The 24221-nt window shown below is 42.8% G+C and overlaps 1 protein-coding gene across 2 annotated transcripts in view; it reads left to right on the forward strand.

The window, feature by feature from the left end:
- Nucleotides 1-24221, forward strand: part of KIF21B (kinesin family member 21B) — a 1412490-nt gene that overhangs the window by 1282339 nt on the left and 105930 nt on the right. Inside the window, exons 28-29 of one of the 2 annotated variants that reach the window (XM_044076606.1) lie at nt 4889-4927; nt 21069-21205. In XM_044076606.1, coding sequence (XP_043932541.1) covers nt 4889-4927; nt 21069-21205 — 176 coding nt within the window. The remainder of the gene's footprint in view (nt 1-4888; nt 4928-21068; nt 21206-24221) is intronic. The other variant, XM_044076607.1, reaches the window with a different exon arrangement.

Here is a 24221-nt window from a genome sequence, read left to right on the forward strand (position 1 = left end):
TGGGAGAATGCTTTACAGTTCTGTTGCACCTTTTAGCAGATCTTAGCAGATCTTATTTCAGGTTTCAGATTAATTGAGCTGACGTCGTGAATTGTTGCTGTGGGCAACGGACCTGCATGGTGTGAACTAATCGTTATCTGTAGGACCAGTGTTAAAAACGAGGGCAGACAGACTTTAGCAAACCAGAATTCATAACCCTTAACTTTTCATTTTTATTTCTGTTTTATAAATATTCTTAACATAAATTTTATATTAAAACTGGTACTTGGGTTAGTATATGAAATAGTTTGTTTGTGGATTAGCGAAAACTTAATAAATTTATGTTGCATTATTTATTCACTTTTTCCTTGTAAAAGTTTTTTGATATGAGGTTATTCTGAATTTCATTTTATTGTTCCATTTGTTTTTAGTAGTTTTTAGGTATTTACCAGTGTTATTGATGTGTAATATAAGTAATAAGTACGCAATTTATTTTTAACCAATTGGCAATGTTTTCTTTCTTTTTTAAGGCAAAAGGAGTGTTATTTTATCAGTTCTGATAAAGTTCTATGTATTAAGTGCTTAACCATTATTAAATAACATGTTTTATTTTAGTTTGTTTTACACGTGTTCCTCTTTAATTCTGAGCTGCTGAGGACTTTGTTCTGTACTGTAGGATTTCTTTTGCTTATTATTTTTTTCCTGCAATTCTGCTTGTTTTTTTGATTGTAGTAAAGCTGACCTTTTCATTAAATAGTGAGTTCTACATTAGTTATATTAAATGTATAAAATAAATTAGATAACTTTAATGTTGACAGCTTGTTATAATTTATAGTGTTTTAATGTATAAGCAATTTATTCCTCTGGTGTTTATAAATCTGTCCAACATACATAAATGTGTGTGTGATGTATATGATCAGAAGCAACTGTCATTATATTGCTTATTTTTCACATATGAATACTCAACAGAACTGACTAAGTACACTATACTTTAATTGCTACCACAAAATTAAAAATCCTCTAATTCCATACTATAGAGAGAGTCCTGACTACTCAGTGGGCAGCCTGAATTTGAGTAGGGGCTTGAGTGCCTCTAGCAGCTGGACAAGGATGATGGGAGTAAGGGGCAATTGCTGACTTACCCATCCTGTGGAGGGGGGGTGAGGCAGCTGGTTTCAGATTGCTACAAGAGTGATACTTTGCAGGAGCACCAGGTGGTATCCAGTTGAGCTTGAGCCAGCCAAGCCTATACTGTTATACTGCTTGGCGCCAGTAAATCCAGTGGGACCTCAACATGTGGTTCATCTGGAACAGGTGTCTCATCCATGTGCAGCAGAATCCATCCGTAATCCTATTTAAGCATAAGCTTGACCAATGAATGCGAAATCAGAAAATCACCCTGGGTATGGCCTCCATGTGTCAGGTTGTTGGAGGCAAACAGTAATGCCCAAACTAACATAACCCCTCACATAAATTCTTGAAACTTCCTAATTAACATACACCCCCTTATAAATGCCCTTGATATGTAGGGACACAATTGGGTTGGGTTGCATGGCTAGTCTTCTAAAGGCACTGGTGGTCAATGGCTTAGTATATACCTATGAGCCTATATGGAGTTTATGCTTCCCCTCTGTAGACAGCAATAGCGGGGTTGGAGAAGGTGCTGCAAATAGGGATAGAGTAGACCTCCCTTCCCAGGACCAGTAAGCAGGTCCTTTCCTTACCACTTGGCTCTCACTGGAGAATAGCAGGAAGGTGAGAATTCCAAGGTGGAACCTAATGCAGTTGTAGGGCTCTCACTTGGCCCAGGACTGCCAGGCACCCATATCCCTGGAATGAAAGTCAGTTAGATTCCAGTAGAGGAGGCATTGGATAAGGTCAGGGTGTGGGGTGGAAAAAAATATAAATAACAAATTGCACAGATTGAGGTGGTAAGGAAACCTGCTGGAATTGGAATTGCAAACTGCAATGCAGCAGAGTCTTGGGTTTACTTTCTCCTCCCACCACTTGTATTGCAGCTAGAACATAGATGTACCAAAGTTGAGTTTAATTTGTAGTTGTTGAACAGGGTAGAGCAGTGCTCCACATGGACCTTTTTCAAGATCAGTACAGGGTACTAAGTGGTTAAGTGACTTGTTCAGAGTCATATAAACAGAAGATGAAGGAAGTGAACTCTGGACTTGAGAATGAAGCTTGTCAGCAGTTTGTAGAATTAATGCTCTGCAGTGCTAAGTGACGGGCAGTAGTCTGCTTGTAGTTTGTAGTCCAGCACTAGCAGTAGTTATACTGATTGCTTCATTTAGCTGCTATTGAGTGTAAAGGCTTTTCAAAATTAGAGGAGTGAAATAAAGTATTTTGGAATGCCATGTTTAGCAGATGCATATTAAATCAAAGGGCTGAAGAACATAATGAAAGAACGAGTCGCATGTTCCGAGATAAGGATGCCAGTGATCGATGCAGTGCAGCAGCTTTGTACTCGGTATACTTGAGCAGCTGTCCTTCCTAGTAGCATTTTTCATTTCATAAGATACGATCATAGTTTTATTTTGTAAGGACACTGATTTTTAGGCATAACGTTTAAATCTGTAGAAGGATCACTGTGAATGTTTATTTTTTGTTAGTTTTCACTGTACAAATAGTGGTCAAGAATTACCTTAGTATTTAAGTTGAAGCTAGAAGTATAGCGTACAGGTCAGTTGGATTGCAGTCACGTACCACTGTTGCTACCACCATATTCATAGAACTTTGAAAGCTCTTCTCTGCTTTTTGTTAGTCATGACAAGGACAAACTCCTTGTCTGGGTTTGGAGAGCCTAATGACCACCACTCTACTACAGGCAAACATGTTTGTGTTATTTGGTAGCTTAGTAGTGTGTAGTGAAGCTGTGCAGTAGTGTTACGGTCTGCCCTGTAAGCATTTATGCTTCCTTTTGTGAATATGCCCATTTCCTATTCTGAGTAGTGCTATCAACCCTACCACATAGGTTCTGAGAATCTGTCATAATGAGCCTCCCTCCTGTCCATGAAAGATCTTCATATATAAAAGGGGGTTCCTATGAGTTCGACATGTCAAATCACCGACACTCACCTCTTCGACACCAAACCATCGACTTGCATATTATCGACAATTCCGGTAAGCGATCTTCCCCCTTACAGGACCCATGGTAGCGCTTGTTTCTCTGGTGCGACATAAATAACAACACTTTCAAGGTACATTATACAGAATCACGTAAACCCTACTCGTAACACAGAAACAAGCGCTACCATGGGTCCTGTAAGGGGGAAGATCGCTTACCGGAATTGTCGATGATATGAAAGTCGATGGTTTGGTGTCGAAGAGGTGAGTGTCGGTGATTTGACATGTCGATGAACTCATAGGAACCCATAAAAGGATATGTAGTTGCCCACTACCGAAACAGACTTATCTCTAAATACACCAAAACCACCATACACTTCAAATAAGCATGATTTGGTTTGTTATGTAGTCTTTTACTACTGATTTGCAACAAATAAATCTCTCTCTTGACTTATCCTTCAGCATTTAGCCTGGATCCACGTAACATGGATGCAGTGTGCATAACAGTTTCAGTCTTGAACCTGTCCTGGGAAAGAAGTTCTCTAGTGTTTATTTCAGACCCCAGGAAACCTAATTTCTCCACAAGAGGTCAGCACTGTGAATCCCATAGCTCATGCTGTACTTTACTTTATAGGGTGAGCATCTTTGATACAGTCTAAGCTCCTGTCGGGGCTTCAGCATTTACTTTACAGTTTGGTGTACTGACTAAAACTGCACCTTAATGTAATTTGGTAGCAGAGAGCAGACTCCCCTATCCTTTATGGTCATTTATCATGTCTTGGCTCAGTGCATAGTCCTGGAGCATGGCCTGCTGCCTTCCTAGGTATCTTTCTGTCGTATGAGGTACCATTGTTTGACTTCTAGTGGAAATGGTATTTGATATTCCTTGGAGGGAAGAGCAGCTTATTAATAAATTTGTTTACTTACCCTCTTTTATATTGTCTATTTTTCTTTCTAGTTTGCTTTTGAGGAACTGTGACAAGAAACCGTATATTAAAACGTGTGCCACTAAAGCTGCAGGTTTCAAAATTTTAATGATCAAGGAGTAGATAGCTATGGCTCATCATTTTCATGTAGCATTTTATGGAAACTGTTCCGGTTCTTAAACATACTATGATTGCTGTTAAAGTTAGAAGAGTAATGCTTTCACATGGTTTTACTAGAGAATTGTAAAACAAGGTCGCTTATCCTGTTTCGGAGCCTGGATTCTAGATGTGTACCACCACTTCATGAAAGGGTCGCATGTGGACAGGTTTTAACTGAAAGCTGCTCCTTATGTAGTGAAGGAGGAGTTACTTACTCATGTAGTGCTCTCTGCCTGTGTGATGTCTTTGCAAGTGCCATATAACTGGAACCCTGACATTCACCTTTGCCAGTAGTACAGTTAACTTGGAGAAAAGGAAAGTGTAGGAAGATGGAGCACAAGGTTTGGACAAAAGGGTGCTCTCACTATGTGTCGGTACATGTGCATGGAAGTTGATGAGAAGAATGAATGGATGGGCACACGGCTTTCAGACTAGACAGCTGACTTTCAGACTAGCGGTTTTGCAAGAGTAATATCCCAGACTGGGACTGTAGTGTGATACTTTGCTGGGCACACAGGAAGTATGGCTAACTGTGAAATGACACACAGCACTGGGGCTGAGCATGACTCACATGACTGATAAAACTAATGTGCATTTTTTTCCTTCTGGAAGGCATACAATTACAGAGCTAACCCTTAGCATGGCATGTCTTTATACACAGTGGCTTTAACAACTCTAACCCGTCTGAATGTTCTCTTGCTGGTGTATTCATTTTTACTCCCATAATCCTGCTAATTTTCTGTCCCCAGGTCTGATGACAGTGACTCCTCTCTCTCAGAGGTTCTAAGGTATCTATTTTTCCTCTTTGTTGTGTAGGCCATGAGGCTGCCTCTACCTTTTATTTACCTTAGTGCTTGTTCACTTTGTTTGCATGCTTGGTCTCTTGTGATGCTTGCATTGTGCATTTCTACATCATTTCAGTATGCAATTCTTTTTTTATATTATTGCAAAACTCTTTATCTGTTTTAGAATTTCCTGCCTCTGAAATGTAATGTATTTTATGTAGTTTTTAACAAACTGTTGCATGCAGGTATGTTTTGAGACAGTGGAATTGAGATTGGATATGGAATTTTTTTTAACAGGTTATTGTGGTGTTGCTATTTATTTTCAGTGTTTAGAACTGCATGCTGTTGTTTTATGTTTTGTGTGAATGTATTGACTATCTTTTAGGAGCATGTTTGTATAAGAGACTTTTTTTTTTAGGTTATCATTGCATGTTGCCTTTGCTCAGACCTTGTCAACTTTGCATTTGCCATAGAACAATAGCTAAAACCTTGAGATAGTTACTGCAAATGTATTTGTTGTATTAGTTTGTGATGTTTCAAGATGGTGTCCAGCTCGTCATATGTTCTTCCCCATTCCTATCAGTCTCTTCACACCTTTCTGAAGTCAAGGATTCAGGGTGTTCTTGTGAACTAGTGCAGCAAGTATTACTTTTCAATTTACGTGGCTGTCACCCCCAAGATTAGGTGTTAAAACTTTATGCACTTATTGGTGATGGACTGCAGTTACTCATTCAGTGAAGCACAGGAGACCATCAGACATAGCAAAACAGCAATGTACAGTGGGATGCTTAATGTTGGCATTTAAAAAAAAAAAAAATCCAAAAGAAAAAAACAAATTGAATTTGGTGTTAAGATAACATGCTGTGTAGGGATGGCATGGCTTGTATATGAGCTAGACAGATGTTCTTTGTGTGTTCACTGTTGCAGTCATCACATTAGGGATGCACTTCATGTTTCACTGTTGCAGTCATTACATTTGTGTAATCCTGCTGGCAGGTTGCCCTCAGTCGGCCTGAATTCCAAAGTCTTGGGTCCTGCGTCGGCTGCTGTCGCCACTTCCTTGACGTCAGGCCATCAGGGGTATAAAAGAAGCAGCCGACGCCATTTTCTTCAGTCTTTCTTGCCGCGCGATGCCCGAAGCAGAAGCAGTTCACAAGTGCTGGTCGGCCGACTCCTGAGATTTTCATGTTCGAATTTCCGATCCAAAGTCTTCGTTAAAAGCCAAGTACCCCGTTGGGGAAACTTTTTTCTTGCTCCAGACCGATGTCAGAAAAAGTTAATAATTGTATTTCTTGTGGGAAGCAAGTACCTCATAAGGACTTTCATTCTTACTGTATTCCTTGTCTAGGTCCTGACCACAACGTTGCCGGTTTTGTGCTAGAATTAACCAACGCACTATTAAGCGTCGGTACGATTTTGCATTACGCTATTTTGGAAGAAGATTTAATTATATGATGTCGGATAGCCATCTGACTACCGGAGTTCACAAGAAAAGTAAAGAAAAAGAAAGACAGGCAACCAAGGTCCAAAACAGACGACGAGGCTTCTTCTAAGCCAGTCGCCAGTTCTCAGTGAGGCGCCTTCACAGCCCCTGACGCCTGCTACTTTAAAGCCGCAGGCTGCTACCGACTCCACATGGAGTCGACTAGGCCGCTGGAAACTCAAGGTATTGGACCCTCGGAGACTATTCCCTCAGATGGGTCCGGAGCCGCTGAGCAGGCATCGGCTTCCTACACAATTATAGATTAAAATTACTTCAGCTTCAAGGACTAAAGCACCTTTAAAGACAAAGAAACAAGTACAACAGCCTCATGGACAGGCCTCCATGCCCAAAAAACAGATGCTCAAAATGACCGAAGGCTTAATTACTTTGATCAGAAGTTCCCATCCCCCTCCTGATAAGAGGCCTAGGCAAGAGACAGACTATGAATCTTCAGAACAGGTTTCCATTTCATCTGATTCCTCTTCTGATCAGGAATACTCCCTTCCTCCCTATAAGGATTCTGATGCTGAAGAATCTATCCCTTCAGCCTCTCCTCCTGAGGACTACTCTTTTGGGGAAACCTAGCATACCATGAGGGAGCATTTCCACTGGGAGAGCTAGGAAAAGGCTGAGAGATTTCCTTTTACTACCACAACACAGGCCCCTAGCTATTCCACCTGTATTCGACATTGTAGATGATGTATTTTCATAGTCTAGTCTGACTCCTTACCTCAAGCTCCTGTTAAGCAGAACAGATACTACAGGGTTCCTGAGTCTCATAAATTCCTTTTCAAAAACCCTGCTGCAGACCCAGAAACTATCTCTCAGGGTCCCAAAGAGGTCAAGGCTTCCACTGCAAAAAATCCTACCCCCTCTGACAGAGATTCTAGGGCACTGGACAGATGGGGAAAAAATGTTTACACTTCTGCTGCCTTGGCTATAAGGGCCATAAACTGTCAGTTTCATATGCTCAAATATCAGCAACATGTCATGGCATTGCTTAAATAGAAAATGTTGATAAATTCTGAATGTGCAGAAAACAAAGAAATGCAGGATTTATTACATGCAGCTGAACAAGTTGGAAAGCATACTTTGCAATGTGGTTTTGATTCTCTGGAGACCTCCTGCAGGACCGTTGTTAGGGGTTCTGTCATTAGGAGGCATGCTTGGTTAAAGGAACAAAATCTGCCTGATCATGTCAAAGCAAAATTATTAGATGCTCCATTACAGCATGATACCTTGTTTGGTGTTAAGGCAGAAGAGGTGTTGAAGAAAAATGGAGGACAAAGCTAAATCTATGCAGACAGTCAAGGATTTCTTACAGGTACAGCTTGCTAGATTTAGCAGACACTGGCCTACAAAGAATTGGTCCTTTCCAGTGTCAGACAGACCGCAAAGGGGCAGATCCAGATGCCCTAGAGGCAGATCCCAGCCCCAAGGTTCGTACAGGTCTAAACAATGGGGTGCTTCTACCTCCAAAAGTAGAGAAGACAAATCACAGCCATACAGGAAACAGTCCCAATGACTTCCCCCTGCCTGCACCAAGCACTTATCTTCTGACAGCACATTTAGGGGGAAAACTAGCACTTTTTTCTCAAAATTGGCACATTATAACCCAGGACAAATGAGTTCTAGACATAGTGTCACAAGGCTACAAGTTTCACTTCCATACCCTGCAAACGGTTGGCCAGACCTGCCAAAAAAAATCAATGGGCAGAGGCTCAAAAACAAGTCTCATCTCTCATGCACATGGGGGCTATTCAACAAGTGCCACAGCAAGAACAGGGACAAGGATTTTACTCAAGACTGTTCTTGGTACCCAGAAAGGACAAAGCGTGGAGACCAATATTGGACCTATCTATTCTAAACACTTTCCTGGATATTCCAAAATTCAAGATGTTTATCTTACAGTAGCTTCTGCCCATGCTGGGCAGCAAGGCTTGGCTTGTGACTTTAGATCTAAAAGAGGCATACCTGCATGTCCCAATCAGACAGTCATGTAGAAGGTTCCTCTGATTCAAGGCTGACTCAAACCATTACCAATTCTCTGCACTGCCTTTGGCTTATCTACTGTGCTCAGGGTTACAAAGTGCCTGGCACCAGTAATTGCTTTCTGCAGACAAAGAGGAATACAAATGTATCCTTACTTGGATGACTGCCTCATTCAAGCAGAGAACAAGGACATTCTACTACAGCATCTGGCGTTTGTAAAGCGACTTTTAACATGCCTAGGGTACACAGTTAACGAAAAGAAATCAAAACTAGTACCCTCTCAAGAGATAATGTTCCTGGGTGCAAGCTTAAATACAACTGCCCAGATGGCTTATCTCACGCCAGGCAAACAAAGGCAACTGGCTACCTATTTCAAAATGTTGGCAACAAAGGCCCAGTTATCGGCAAGAAAAATTCTGCAGGCTTTGGGCTTCATGGCATCCTGCATCCTACTAATTCCATATGCAAGACTGCATATGAGGAAACTTCAATGTTACTTAAGTGTTTGGACTCAACATTGCCACAGCCTGGAAACAATGATTACTCTCATTCCCTGCCTGCAACAGGAGTTTCGATGGTGGGCGAAGGTTTGTCACCAGAACAAGGGACAGCCATTCACATTACCCCCAGCCAGGCAAACACTAACAACAGATGCATCAGCTTATGCCTGGGGGGCCCCACATGGCAGGAAGATGCATTCAGGGCACATAGTCCTCAAACCAAGTACATCTACATATCAATCAAAAAGAGATGCTAGCTGTTCAAAATGCTCTGACAGCCTTCAAGGACCTACTTCATCCGGGACAACTACTGATAAAGACAGACAACACCATGGTCATGTGGTATATAAACAAGCAGGGGGGCACATGTTCTTACCCTCTTTGCAGACTAGCCATGACTTTGTGGGACACAGCATTGACTTACCAAGTACATCTGCAGGCACAATTCCTGCCAGGAAAGAAAAATACTCTGGCAGACGAACTAAGCAGAAACCTCATTGATCCCCACGAGTGGCAGCTGGATCCACAAGTCTTAAGCACGATAACAAGGAAATGGGGATGCCCGGACATAGATCTATTTGCCTCTCCTCTTAACTACCAACTAAAAAGATTCTGCACAAGGACTTATCACAGACGAGCATGGAAAGTGGACGTCCTATCTTTCAGCTGGAAAAACCTATCAGTATATGCCTTTCCTCCACTGCCTCTCATCCCCAAGGTACTCCTAAAGGTCAGACAAGAGAAGCCAAAGATGATACTGATTGCCCCAGACTGGCCCTGCCAGTACTGGTACCCAATCCTAAGGAACTTGTCTCAATGCCCAGCTTGGACCTTACCTCAAATACCTCATCTACTGTCCCAGCAAAACAATTAGATCCTGCACTGCCAACTCAGGACCTTAAACCTGGTCGCATGGTGGATATAATGTAGTCATACAAAACACATCTCTCACTAAAGCTGTGATGGATGTCATTTTTGAAGCCAGAAGGCCTAGTACTAGAAAATCTTATGCTGGAAAATGAAAGAGATTCTGTGCTTGGAACCAGGCACAAGGAACTGATACAGCTGTACCAAATATTCCTCAGATTTTGCAATACTTAACTGAGATGCTGGACAAAGGCCTATCTTTTTCATCAATTGAAATTCATGCCGCTGCCATTTCAGCTCATTACAATACAGAGCCACTAATCTTCTCTCACCCTTTGTTAAGGCAGTACTTCAGAGGAGCCAAAAACTTAAGGCCTCCAAGGAGAATGCCAATACCTGCATGGGACCTCAACTGTGTCTTGGAAAAACTCATCCTGCCTCCTTTTGAGCCAGCTGCTACTGCTAATATAAAGTTTTTATCTTGGAAAACAGCTATGTTCCTAGTAATAACTTCTGCAAGATGAGTTTCAGAGCTACAGGCACTCATGGCTGTGGAACCTTTTATCATTTTTTATCCAGACAGGGTTTCTCTGAGGACATACCCAACATTTATGCCTAAGGTGGTGTTCACTGTGGCTCTTAACCAAACTATTCATCTGCCAGCTTTTTATCCAAATCCACAGAACAAGGGGGAGATAATTCTGCATTCTTTGGATGTACACAGACAGCTTAGATTCTACTTGGACAGAACCAAGGTTTTCAGAAGGACAGAGCAATTACTAGTGGCATATGCTGCAGGATCACAAGGAAAGGCCATCTCAAAGCAGACTTATTTCAAAGTGGATAGGCCACTGCATTCGTTTCTGCTATTCACAGCATGGCAAGCCAGTGACTAAGGGCATTAAGCCACATTCAACCAGAGCTGCAGCCACTTCAGCAGCCTCCCTCAGGGGGAGTACCAGCCAAAAACATTTTAGAGGCTGCTACTTGGAGTTCAGTGCACACCTTTACAAAGCACTATCATCTGCCACTCTACACTAAATCCTGGGCAGGCTTTGCCACAGCAGTTCTGCAGGGCCACATAGCCGCTCCTAATGCTGTATAGCTCCAGCTTCCCAACCATAGCTTTGGGACTCTTCCCAAATTTAATGACTGCAACAGTGAAACACGAAGAACATAGTACAGTTGTGTACACTTACCATAAATGTAGATGCTCGAGTGTATTCACTGTTGCAGTCCAGGTTACCCACCCGCCATCCCCCTTTTTCCTGCTGGAACTTATCTTTCCTTCTCTATTTTATACAACCTATGTGGTGTATTTGCTTGTAGATGAAGGTATACTTTATATTGGAGCATATAATTTTATACATATCTATAAATTTTGGCTACCCTTTTAGGGGGCACCTGACATCTGGGGCAAAAAAAAATGAAGAAAATGGCCTCGGCTGCTTCTTTTATACCCATCAGGGAAGGGGCGACAGCAGCCGAAGCAGGACCCAAGACTTTGGAATTCAGGCTGACTGAGGGCAACCTGCCAGCAGGATTACTCAAATGTGATGACTGCAACAGTGAATACACTCGAACATCTACATTTATGGTAAGTGTACACAACTGTACTTTATCCCTACCAGGGTAGCCCTTGGCCGGCCCGAATGTCAGAGGCTTAGTATTTCTGCGTCAGTTGCTGTCACTTGAGGATTGACATCAGGTCATCAGTAGTATAAAGTAAGGCAGCCGACGCCATTACATCAGTCTTTCTTTCTTGTCATGGGGCCCAAAGCAGAAGCAGTTCGCATGAGTGCCGGTCGGCCGCTACCAGAGTTTTCATTTCCGAATTGAAGTTGAAGTCTTCTAAAGCGAAGTACCCCATTGGGGATCCTTTTTTCTTGCACTAACCGGTCAGAAAAAGTTCACAATTGTCTCAAATGTGGAAAGCAAATACCACACTGAGACTTCCACTCTTACTGCATCACTTGTTTATACCCAGACCACGACGTTTCTCCGTTGTCGCTTCTGTGCTTTGTTCAACGCCAGAACTATCCATCATCCGGCCCTTATTGTAGCTAGATACTTTCGTTTACAGTCTTCGAATTCCGATATGGCTTCAGTAAGCCATCCAACAGCAGATTTTCCGAAAAAACGTAAAGATAAAGACAGACCGCACAGGTCCAAACCTACCGACGATGCTTCCGTTAAGCTAGTCGTCAGTCCTCCGGTACTCAGTAAGGTGCTTTTGCAGCCCTTGATGTCCACTTCTGTTGATTCGCAGGCCGCTGCTGAGACCCTTTCGGAGTCCAGTATGCTGCAAAACTCTTCTTCGACTAAGGATCCTGCGGTAGTCTCTACCTTGGATGGGTCCGGAGCCACTTAGCAGGCACCGGCTTCCGAGGAAGTCCTTTGCACTACCGAATCTTGACACAAACCAACGTTTTCTTTCACGACTACTGTTCTTTCAAAAACAACCAAATTTCTTAGGCCCAGAGTTCGAATTACACCCAAGAAACAGGTAACCCACTCTCTGGTGCCTGCTACCTTGCCTCAGTCTCAAATGCTTAAAATGATGGAAGACCTTAACATACTGATCAGGGGAAGCCAAGCTACCCCTTCAAAAAGGAAGAGAGATCTGTCCCCTGTAGTTTTTTTCTGAACAAGAGTCAGTTGAATCTAATGCATCTATGAAGGCATGCAACCCCTCTCCACTTATGAGGATTCTGATGCAGAGGATTTCATTCCGTCAGCCTCTTCCCCCAGAGGATTTTACCTTTGGGGAACCCTGCATACTTTAAGGGAGCATTTCCAGTGGGGAAAGTCAGGACTACCCTCAGTCTAAAAAGAGACTCAGGGAATTCTTAGATCTTCTGCAAAACAGACCCTTGGCCATCCCCCCAGTCCTGGATGTTGTGTATGATGTTTTCCTTGAATCCAGCTGGACTTCTGACACCCTACCTCCTGCTCCCAGAAAACCTGACAGGTACTATAGTGTCCCTGACTCACACAAATATCTTTTTTAAAAATGCAACAGCTGACCCTGAGGTCATTTCTCAAGGGCCAAAATGAATTAGAGCAACCTCTGCTAAGAATCCCACACCCTCAGACAGGAATTCCCAAGCACTGGACAGACGGGGTAAAAAAGTATACACCTCAGCTACTCTTGCTTTCAGGGCACTAAATTGTCAGTTCCATATACTGACATTTCAGCAACGTACCCTGGAACTCCTTAAACAAAAAATGTCTTCCCTTCCTGCTTGGGCAGAATCTAAAGATTTACAAGAATTAATGCATTCTGCAAGCCAAGTAACTAAACACTTTGCACTGTGGTTTTGATGCCCTGGAAGCTTCTTGCAGGGCAGCAGTCCCTGGATCTGTCATTAGAAGACATGCATGGCTTAAGGAACAACCCCTGCCAGACCATGTCAAATCTAAATTGTTGGATGCCCCCTTGCACAAAGATAACTTATTTGGTACTAAGGCAGAAGAGGTATTAAAAAAGGTGGAAGAAAAAGCAAAATCTATGGAAACAGTTAAGGATTTCTTACAAGTCCAGCCCCCTAGGTTCAGCAGGCATTGTGCCTCCAAGCACTGCCCCTTTCCTGCTCCGAGTAAACCAGCCCAGCCTAGGCCCTGTGGAAACAGACCACCCAGACAGTAGTCCCAGGGAATGAAGAGATCTTAAGCAGTGGACTACCTCCACTTCAAAACCAGGTAGTTCTAAGCCTCCCCCTTATGGTAAGAACTCATAATGACTCACCTCCCCCTCCTCCTCCCCCCTCTGCCCACCTTCACTTACCCCTAGGAGAAAAACTCTCATTTCATTCAAGCACCTGGGCCACCATAACCAAGGACCAATGGGTTCTAAACATCGTGTCTCAGGGATACAAATTCTCCTTTCATACCATTCCAACCCCAAAAGGGTTCCTAGATCTACCACCAGATCAGTGGGCAGAGGCTCAAAAGAAAATCCTTTCCCTTCTCTCTGAGAGCAGCAGAGCACATTCCTGCAGAACATATAGGCCAAGGCTTCTACTCCAGACTTTTTCTGGTGCCCAGAAAAGAGGGCATCTGGTGCCCCATCCTCAATCTATCAATTTTAAACACCTTCCTGGTGATCCCAAAATTAAGAATGCTCATTCTCCAGTAGCTGCTACCCATGCTCTCCAAGGATGCTTGGCTAGCCACCCTAGATCTAAAAGAGGCCTACCTCCATATTCCTATCAGGGAATTATGCAGGAAATATCTTCGTTTCAGGGCAGGATGTCAACACTTTCATTTTTCCTGCACTTCCCTTTGGCTTATCTACCGCTCCCAGAGTTTTCGCAAACTGTCTGGCTCTAGCCATTGCTTTTTGCAGACTAAGAGATATTCAAATTTACCCATACTTAAATGACCACCTTATTCAGGCAGACACCCAGGAAAAGCTGCTCAAGCACCTGGCCCTTGTAAAGACACTATTAACCTCCCTAGGATTCACAATCAATGAAAAGAAATCCAAACAGGTGCCCACCTAAAGGATAATCTTCCTGGGAGCAAGTCTGGACACAGCATCCCATATGGCATTCCTTACTCCAGAGAAACAAATTTTCCTGACAACTTACTTTTCTCAACTAGCCACCAGGCCCGAGCTATCTGCAAGGAAGATCCTGCAAGCTCTGGGGTTCATATAATCTTGCATACTACTGACTCTATGTGCCGTACTGCACATGAGGAAACTTCATTGGTACCTAAAGAGCCTTTAGTGTCAACACTCTCAAGACCTGGAAACTCTTCTGCCTATAATTCCTTGCCTCAGAAATAAATTTCTTTGGTGGGCAACAGCATGCTCCTGCAACAAGGGACTGCCCTACTCCCCACCCCCTGCCACCCAGACCCTCACCACAGATGCATCAGACTACGCTTGGGGTACACACCTGGATGGCAGGTGCATACAGGGCCAGTGGAGCCCTCAGGAAATCGCTATGCACATCAGTCAAAAAGAGATGGCTGTGCAGCACGCCTTGATAGCTTTCAAACCCCTTCTCTCTCCAGGGGTTTTCCTGATCAGAACAGACAGCACCACTGTGATGTGGTACATAAACAAGCAGGAAGGGACTCACTCCTACCCTCTATGCAGGCTGGCCATGACCCTTTGGCTCACAGCCTCTTCCATGCAACTACACATATTAGCACAATTCCTACCAGGCTGTCTCAACTCTCTGGCAGACCAATTAAGCAGAAACCTTCTGGACCCACACAAGTGGAAACTCAACAGAAGTACCTTCACCCTAATAACTCAGAAATGGGGAACCATGAAGGTCGACCTCTTTGCCTTCCACATCAACCATCAGCTCAGCAAATTCTGTACCAGGGAGCATCACTGCATGGCTTGGAAGTGGATGCCCTGTCATTTCCCTGGGTCAATCTGTTGGTCTGTGCCTTTCCTCCCCTACCTCTCATCCCAAGGGTACTGCTCAAAATAAGGGAGGAAAAACCAAGAACCATTCTTATAGCTCCAGACTGGCCCTGACAACACTGGTACCCCCTTGCTGCCTCCATGGCATCTTCCACAGATTCCAAACCTCCTGACCCAGAGGGAAGGGTAATTCATGCATCCCAAATTGCAGACACTCAATTTGGCAGCTTGGCTTATTCCCTAACCCCGAACCAATCTGCCTTTCTAAGTAAACAGGTTCTGGATGTTATCTGTGAGGCCAGACGTCCTAGCACCAGGAAGTCTTATCCAGATAAATGGAAAAGGTTCTGCACATGGATCCAGGCTACGGGAGCCGATACGGCACAGCCCTTCATCCCTCTAATTCTGGATTACTTAGCTGACCCTACTACACAATAGTTTCTCCTCTATAAAAATTCATGCCTTTGCTATTTCTGCACATTTTCCTGCTGAGCAGCCCCTTTTCTCACACCATTTGATCAAACAGTTCCTCAGAGGGGGTAACAACTTAAGGCCCCCCAGAAGGGCACCGATACCAGCTTGGGACTTTAACTTTGTCTTGGAAAAGCTCAACCTGCCCCCTTTTGAACCAGCTTCTTCTGCAGAGCCAACATTTCTCTCATGGAAAACAGTTTTCCTTATGGCCATCACTTCAGCCAGAAGTGTCTCTGAGCTGCAAGCACTCATGGCTGTGGAACCCTTCATCATCTTCCATGCAGACAGGGTATCCCTTAGAACTAACCTATCCTTCATGCCCAAGGTGGTGTCCAGTGTGGCTCTTAACCAATCCATTTATCTGCCCACCTTCTTCCCTTATTCCCAGAACAAGGGGGAAGGATTCTTCACTCTCTAAATGTGCACAGACAGCTCAGATTTTATCTGGACAGGACTAAATCCTTCAGAAAGTCTGACCAATTGCTGGTTAGCTTTATTACAGGGGCAGAAGGCAAAGCCATCTCCAAGTAAACCATTTCCAAATGGATAGCACACTGCATCCATTTCTGCTGCAAACAGCATGGAAAGCCTCCCCCCCAAGAGGGTCGGGACACACTCTAACCAGAGCTGCCTCTGCAGCTTTCCTAAGAAGAGTCCCCACCAGGGACATCCTTGAGGCTGCCACCTGCACATCTGTTCACACTTTTACCAAGCCTTACCACCTCCCTCTCTTCTCCAAAGCCAGGGCAGGGTTTGCCTCTGCAGTCTCGCAGGGCACCTTTGCCAGCCCCTAGTTTCCTTGACTGCCTTCACCCATTTCCTCAGCTTTGGGAATCTACCCAAATGTGATTACTGCAACAGTGAAACACAAACAAGATAGTACAGTTGTGTACACTTACAATAAATGTAGATGTTCGAGTGTATTCACTGTTGCAGTCCTGGATGTTCTTCATGTTTCACTGTTGCAGTCATTACATTTGGGTTATCTGCCAGCAGGTAGCCCTCAGTCGGCCTGATAAACAAAGTCTTGGGTCCTGCATCAGTTGCTGTCCCTTCTTCCATGACGTCAGGTCGCCAGGGATATAAAACATGCAGCCAACGCCATTACATCAGTCTTTCTTGCCGTGCGGTGCCCAAAGCAGAAGTAGTTCGCAAGTGCTGGTCGGCTGACTCCTGGAATTTTCATTTTTGAGTTTCAGAACCAAAGTCTTCAACTAAAGCTAAGTACCCCGCTGGGGAAGCTTTTTCTTGCTCCATACCAATGTCAGTAAAAGTTAATAATTGCATTACTTGTGGACAGCAAATACCACAAAGATTTTTATTCGTACTGCATTCCTTGCCTAGGCCCTGACCACGACGTACCTTGCTGTCGGTTTTGTGCTTTATCTAATCAGCACACTATCTGTTGTTGGTATATTTTCTCCTCTAAATATTTCGGTTCTCAGTTTAATTATCCAGAAATGTTGTCGATTAGCCATCCAACTACCGGAATTCTGAAAAAATGCAAAGATAAAGACAGAGACAGACCGTTGAGGTCCAAAACTGCCGACGATGGGTGCCCATACAAGTCAAGCAGAGTGCCTCTTTGGTCCTCTTCAAAAGGAACGTTGACGACTGGATGGGAGAAACCCTGGGGATTACGTCAGTCACCCTGCTAGACAGGGGTCTAGGGAAGTAAATAGTGTGGGAAGAAATAGCCTGGGAATTGTTATGGCTAGGCTTGTATAGGCCCTAGGGCTGATAGCCTAGTACCAACCTATGAACCTACGATGCTTCTCCTAAGCCAATCGCCAGTTTGCCAGTACTCAGTGAGGTGCTTTTGCAGCCCCTGATACCTGCTACATTTGATTCGCGGGCCTCTACTGAGACCCATTCAGAGTCCGATATGCCGCGAGATGCTTCAACTATGGAACCTGCAGATGTCTCTACCTTAGATGGGTCCGGAGCCCCTGTGCAGGCACCGGCTTCTGAGGGTGTATTCAGGCCTATGGGCTTGCATATTAAACCAACGCCTTCTTCTTCACTTAGGCCTAAATCTCGAACCATACCTAAAAAAAATTATGCCCAGACCTCTATGCCTAAAAAACAAATGATAAGAATGGCCGAAGATTTAATAAATCTAATCAGGGGTAGCCAACCCCACCTTTCTAAGAGGCCTAGGACTGAAGTTGTTTATGAATCTTCTGACCAGGATTCTGTTTTTTTCTGATTCTTCTGATGATTTGGATTTGCCCTTATCTACTTATGAGGATTCTGATGCAGAGGACTTCATTCCCTCTGCTTCCCCTCCAAAGGATTTTTCTTTTGGGGAAACCTTGTATACTCTAAGGGAGCATTTCCACTGGGAAAGACAGGATTTTTCTGATTCAAAAAAGAGGCTTAGGGATTTCTTGCTATTCCTCCTGTACTAGACATTGTTGATGATGCTTTTTCAGAATCTAGTTTGGCCCCTGATTCCCTGCCTCCTGCTCCCAGAAAACCTGCGAGATAATACAGGGTCCCTGAGTCGCACAAGTTCCTTTTTAAAAATCCTATTGCGGATCCAGAGACTATTTCACAGGGGCCCAAAGGCATTAAGGCTTCTACTGCTAAAAATCCTACCCCTTCTGATAGAGACTCCAGGGAGCTGGATAGGTGGGGTAAGTAGGTTTACACTTCTGCAACCTTGGCCATTAGGGCTTTAAACTGCCAATTTCATATGAAAGTATCAGCAATATGTTATTGGATTGCTTAAACAGAAAATGATGTTGATTCCTGACTGTGTTGAAAATAAAGAATTACAGGTTTTAATGCATTCTGCTGAACAAGTTGGAAAACACACTTCCTTTGTGTAGGTACTTTGACTGGTGCATGTCATGGTTTTATTCCAGGTTCAAGACATTGAACATTCTGAGCAGCAATGAATTACTGTTGAAAAGCCAAAGATGCATGGGCCCAGGAAAACCTTTCTTAGATCCTAAGCTTCTTTTTCCATTGCCTCTGATTAATCAAAAGCTGTTTGTCAAATGGCATTTGAAAGCAGTCCAAAAGGCAAGTCTTTCCACAGTAACCTATCTAGTTTGGGCATACTTCAGTTACTGTTGAAGTCTGTGCTCACCGATACTTCTGTATCCTTGCAGGAGATACCAAATAAGAGATATAGTATACCACCCTCAAGTTCTTCAGAGAAAGTCTATCTTTTGTAAGAAGCTTATAGCTTCTCTTGTATTCTCATTTTCATATCACAAACATATCTCCTCATAATGTTTGGGAGCTTTTCCTAAGATATCACCTTTACTGAAAGAGGTAACTGCATGTCAGGATTTCATTGCATTTTTACAGACCTTTCTCACCTACCAGAAGGTAAAAGGTAATGGTGAGACTATCCTACTCATTGAGGACAATTCAGCCTTCATTTTGGCAATTTAAAGATGCCATAAAACTCTCCATCAAAATGTGTTTGATAAATTTTACAAAGCCACACACACTCACACTTCTGGATAACAAGTCTCTTACTTTGTTGCTGTACACAAAGACGACTGCTCAATAGGGTGTCAAGATTCATACTTTTGGTAGTTCAGCTGTCTTGCCCCTAAACTACGTGGCCTACCTAGTAACTTTCAAAGATCGAGTCTAGGAACAATAGATTATGTAAAAAACTGCTAGAGTCAGACAGTAAAGGAAAGGTAGGAGTGGTTAAAACAATGGGTAATGTAGCGTCCCATGCTGAGAAATATGCTTATGCTGTTGTTGCACTTTCTGTGGTTGCCTGCCATGTTATGGGTAATATTTACAAGGAGACTTACTCAGACGATAATGTGAAAGCTAGTCTCCTTAATGTGCCAGTTACTTAGAAATTAGTTGTTCAGTAAACATTTAAAAGTAATGGTTCTGATCATCTCTTTCTCCAGCTAGTCGACGTCTTGGAGACAAGTCAGATGCAAAGGTACAGTAGAGAGTTGATTATCTGAGCATCGATTATCTGAAACATCAATTATCCAAATGCAGCCTTCCAAAGTTTTTGCTTAGGAAAAAAAATCATAAAGTCTGAATATGTAAACGTACATATTTGCTTGTGTGTTTTTTGAGCTTGTAGCCCACTTAATCACTGAAAGGTTGAAAAATGTATTCCTTGCATGCAGAAAAAACAAGCTTTTTAGAAGTTTTTTATCTGCTTCAATTATGTTTGATTATCCGAACAGTTCTGTACTACCCTAGGTCCCAAGTAGTTTGGATAATCGAGGCTCTACTGTACTGCACAGAGGAAATTGGAACAAAGCAAGCTCACCTCAAGCAAAATCAACCTAGGTAACTAAAAATCAGCAGAAATGGAATTGGTCTAAAGTTTCAGGCTGTTATGTTTTTCAGATTACAGCTCCTCCATGTGGTTTGTTCACAGCAACAAGAGTATTTACCACGTACTAGTTCCAGTTTTTGTTTGTCTAAGAAAAAAAAAACATCCTGTGTCGTTTCTTCCATAACTTCCCCATAATTGCACTATCAAGACATTTGCTACCACTGCTTATTACAGTAAGTTTGTTACTGGCAAGGCCTCCTTTGAGCCATGCCCAACAGTAATGCAGGTGGTTCAAATGAAGGTCTTCCTTCTTGTGGGAAAGGCAGATGAAAAGCAAACTCTTAGGATGACCTTTCCATCACAAGTAGCAGTATTAGCAAGACCGTTTGTGAAGACTTTTCATGTCAAGTCTTCATGTATACTTCTGGAACTTTTGCCAGACTTAACATGAAAACATCTCAGTGGACTTTGTAGAAAACTGAGCAGCAAGCCATAGTTTCTACAGACACAGCAAGTGCCCTACATAATCTGTTAGAATTTTCTGGGTGGTTAGTTTGCAAGAATCTTTCTACGGATATGGCACTTCCCTTTGAGCAACAAAAGGTAACAGCAGACTCTTCCGATATTATCTGGGATGCTTATGGGGCAGTATTAAAGTACAACATAGCTGGTCACCCACAGTGATATCCTTGCACATTAGTCTGAGAGATGAAGGTTGTTCACATAGCCTTATATCATTCCAGGACATTCAATGGCCTGGTTTGCCTGCAGATTCTAATGGAGAGTTCAAGCAGGGAGTATAGCCACATGGGGACCATGTATGATAAGGTGTGCACTTTTGTGTTTGGGATAATTTATTTAGTTAAGGCACAACAATGTGCTGCAACTTAAAAAATCTGATATGTTTATTATACTTTCATTAAGTTAAAAATCACAGGAGTGAGACCAACATGGGCCTTCCCAGAAGCACAGAACAGCTTGAAATAGCTAACTTATACAAGAGAAGACAGAAGGTAAGTAAACCCAGTTATGATTTACAGTTATATTGACTTCTCCTGTAACATCTGCTATTATGGTAAGTACCTTATACAGCTCTATACTGCATTCATATACTGTTTACAACAGATACATTATTTTTAAAACCTAGTTTTTTTTTCCTTATTAAGGGGTGTGATCAACCCAGTGGGTGGTGCAAAAGGAGCAAGGACTGCCCCTCTACAGTGCGTGTTTGTTGCAGAAGGACACTCCAAGCCAGTTCTTTGTTTGGATGCGACAGACGAACTGCTGTTCACGGGTTCGAAGGGTAAGTTTTAAAGGCAGTCGTTAGATGTTTCCCCTCCATTTCCATGCATATTGTGCTTATTAGTATGTTGTCTGGTTTCTCTGCAGATCGCGCACCCTATTTATCTTAAAAGATCATAGGTAATTGTTTTTGAGAAGCATTATTAAACCAGGAACACACTTCAAAGGGGCTGTACACTTCAGAATTAAGCACGCAGTTGAGTACAGGCATGTGTGAGACATCTTTCTCAGAGATGGGAATGAGAGAGGTTGTCTGTAGAAAGGAATGGCTACAGAAAATGTTTTGCTAGTTTGTCACCCATCCCTACTGCCAGCTTGCTTCCTGCTGGGCTCACTCTTTAGCCCAAAGCCCATTTCCTGACCAACTCATCCCCTTAAAAAACAGCTGAATTTCAGGACAGAGTCTTCAGCTGTTCCATTGTGAGTGTAGTGGTATTTCTGTTTCTGTTTGTACTGAACATGCAGTGGTGTGGCAAGCATTGTAATATTTTTGTTCTTCCTGCTGTTCTGAACTTTAGTGACCAGAATCCTCCCATTACTGTCTTGCCTTTTTTCCTGCTTTAGAGAGATAAACGCTGAGAGGAGCTGACCACCTTTATAGTAGTCTGGGCTTTTCTGTTGGACCTTTGCTGTGTAAGTTGTTATAAAGTGATACCAATGTAGGAAGCACAAACATGCTTCTGATGTGTTGCACCACTGTGGGCATTTGTAAAAGTACACATCTTCAGAGTCTCCATAGGAACTCCCCAATACAGTGCGGAGGCCATGGCTCTTCCCTTAAAAAGGGAGAGATGGTTTATGATCGGTCGGGGGTTGGCATACTGGTCAAGGTGTTAACCTCCATTACAAGGTGCATGGTGTGACTGTCACCTTCAAAGGGAAATTCTATGCTTAAAATGGTCTGCAAGGGCAGCTAGCCTAGTACTTGCCTGCGAAAATCCTTCACTCCCCAGCTGTCTTTGTGGCATCCTGGCTGCTAGTTTGTCCAGGATTACAGGCACTGTAGATGAGAGCCTTCCGTTTATGTCACTGCCGGAGTATAAATGTTTTGAAGTACTGGTTGGTGGGACAAGAAAGATAAGAGTATAGAAATGGATAGGCAGTTGCCCCTTTTGTTCAGATATAATGACACTTAAAGATGATTGACTCATAGTAGCACAAGTGTGAGGGGTCTGTGTGTGGGATTCAGGCTATGCCACTCTAGGATATTTTCCTCTGAGCACGTATTACTACTAAACTGAAGAGATAAGAAGCCAAGTGTCGCAAGGAGAGATCTTCAAAAGTCATAAACATCAAACCCTGCAACCTGCTGGCAATCTCTGAGATGCAGTTCTGAGAGGATCACACAGGACTCCTGTAGGAAAAGCAGCCATAGCTAAGGAGCATTACCTGTTTCACATTCTGGTGCCCAGAGATGCATACTGCAGCTGTTTGTCTTTTTGAGTGCTGTGACTTCCTAGTACCAGTTGTGACCATGTGTATAATGTGTCAGCCAAGAGTGCTACAGCCATACTGATTAGCAGCAAGAGTGAGTGTTTATGGTTCCCTTCATCCTCCCCACTGCTGGGCTGTCATCTTGTTTGCCACTCACCCCCTATTACCAGATGCCATTAACACACTGTCTGCTGCTTTGGCATGCTACCTCCATCACTTGCAGCCATGTTTTCTTTCAGCACCTTTTCTCAGATGCTGTCTCTGATTGCACATCCTTGCTGGAGTTTGTCCTGGGGCCTCACCACCCAGTTACCCTATATGTGATGTTTTCAAGATCAGAACAACAAAAAACTAAAAGCCATACTTTGAAGTCTTAATAGAAGCTGTGAATTTGCACCTTTCCTATGATATGGTTCTGTTTTAGTTTTGTTTCGTGCCACACCACCGGTGGTTGTTTTCATTTTGCTGCTTCTAGTGTGTATAAGATGGCCTGTCATTCTGGGTGGGTGTCTCAATGCCAGCTAATCCTGTTGCCATGAATATGAGGAGGGCAGGTTTATGCAGCTGAGAACAAAATGAAAACTTTGAGCTGAGTAATGTTGAGAGCTGTGACCCCATTTTAACTCATTTACACCTGAATAGTCTGACACCAATTAGCACCTTTGCTTCCTAAGATGATCTAAGCCAGGAAACTACTTCCTTTTCTCCAAAATCCTGTACAGAAAGCGCACGTCTGATAAAGTAGCACGGGTTACAAAAAATGTAAAATGACATCTCTGTAGTAGGGAATCAAAGGTCTGTCTGTACATGCTGATTTTATATTGCAGATTTATCAAAGATAAGTATTTTGCTTGCCTTAAAACACTAGTGTTATGGTCACATGAAGGATTATATGTCTAAGTGTACAAGATAGATCCTAGACATCAGTGAGGGAAATTGAGCATTCATCCTCTCAAGAACATTCCAATGATGTATGACAAGAGAGGATAGCATACTGTTGTTTTATAATATTGCCATATCTGTGCAGATTACGTATACAATTTTGTGCAAGAGTAAAAAATCATAGGCAACCGCAAATAGCACAAACACACGATCCTTTAATGTTGAAGCAAATAACATAAGCGCTTTCATTTTGGTTCAGTGACCAAAACATCATTTTATACCAAACCATATAGGTCACATGATTAATTCAAAATTTAAAATAAGAATAAAGATTTTAAATTTTGAATTGCTTGTGACCTGTATGGTTTGGTATAAAATAATGTTTGTGTAACTTTTGAAGCTGTCTGATGAAGTTTTGGTCAATGAATCAAAACGAAAGCGCTTATGTTGCTTCACCATTAACGGATCGTGTGTTTGTGCTATTTGTGGTTGCCTGTGGATTTTTTACTCTTGATTGAAGTTTCTTGTGGATTTACCAGTTTGTCCGTATACAATTTTGCAATATTTCAAAATAATATTAATTCACAATACCATTTGTGTTAGCTGGCTAGTATCAGTGGCGACATTGTGTGCCTTAATGTTTTAGATGGCATCATTCATTGACCTGTAGGTCACACAGCATTTATTAAATTAATGCAGTT

Source organism: Protopterus annectens, chromosome 7.part0 (genome assembly GCF_019279795.1).
Source record: "Protopterus annectens isolate FY-2018-M chromosome 7.part0, PAN1.0, whole genome shotgun sequence".
Lineage (NCBI taxonomy): Eukaryota > Metazoa > Chordata > Ceratodontiformes > Protopteridae > Protopterus > Protopterus annectens.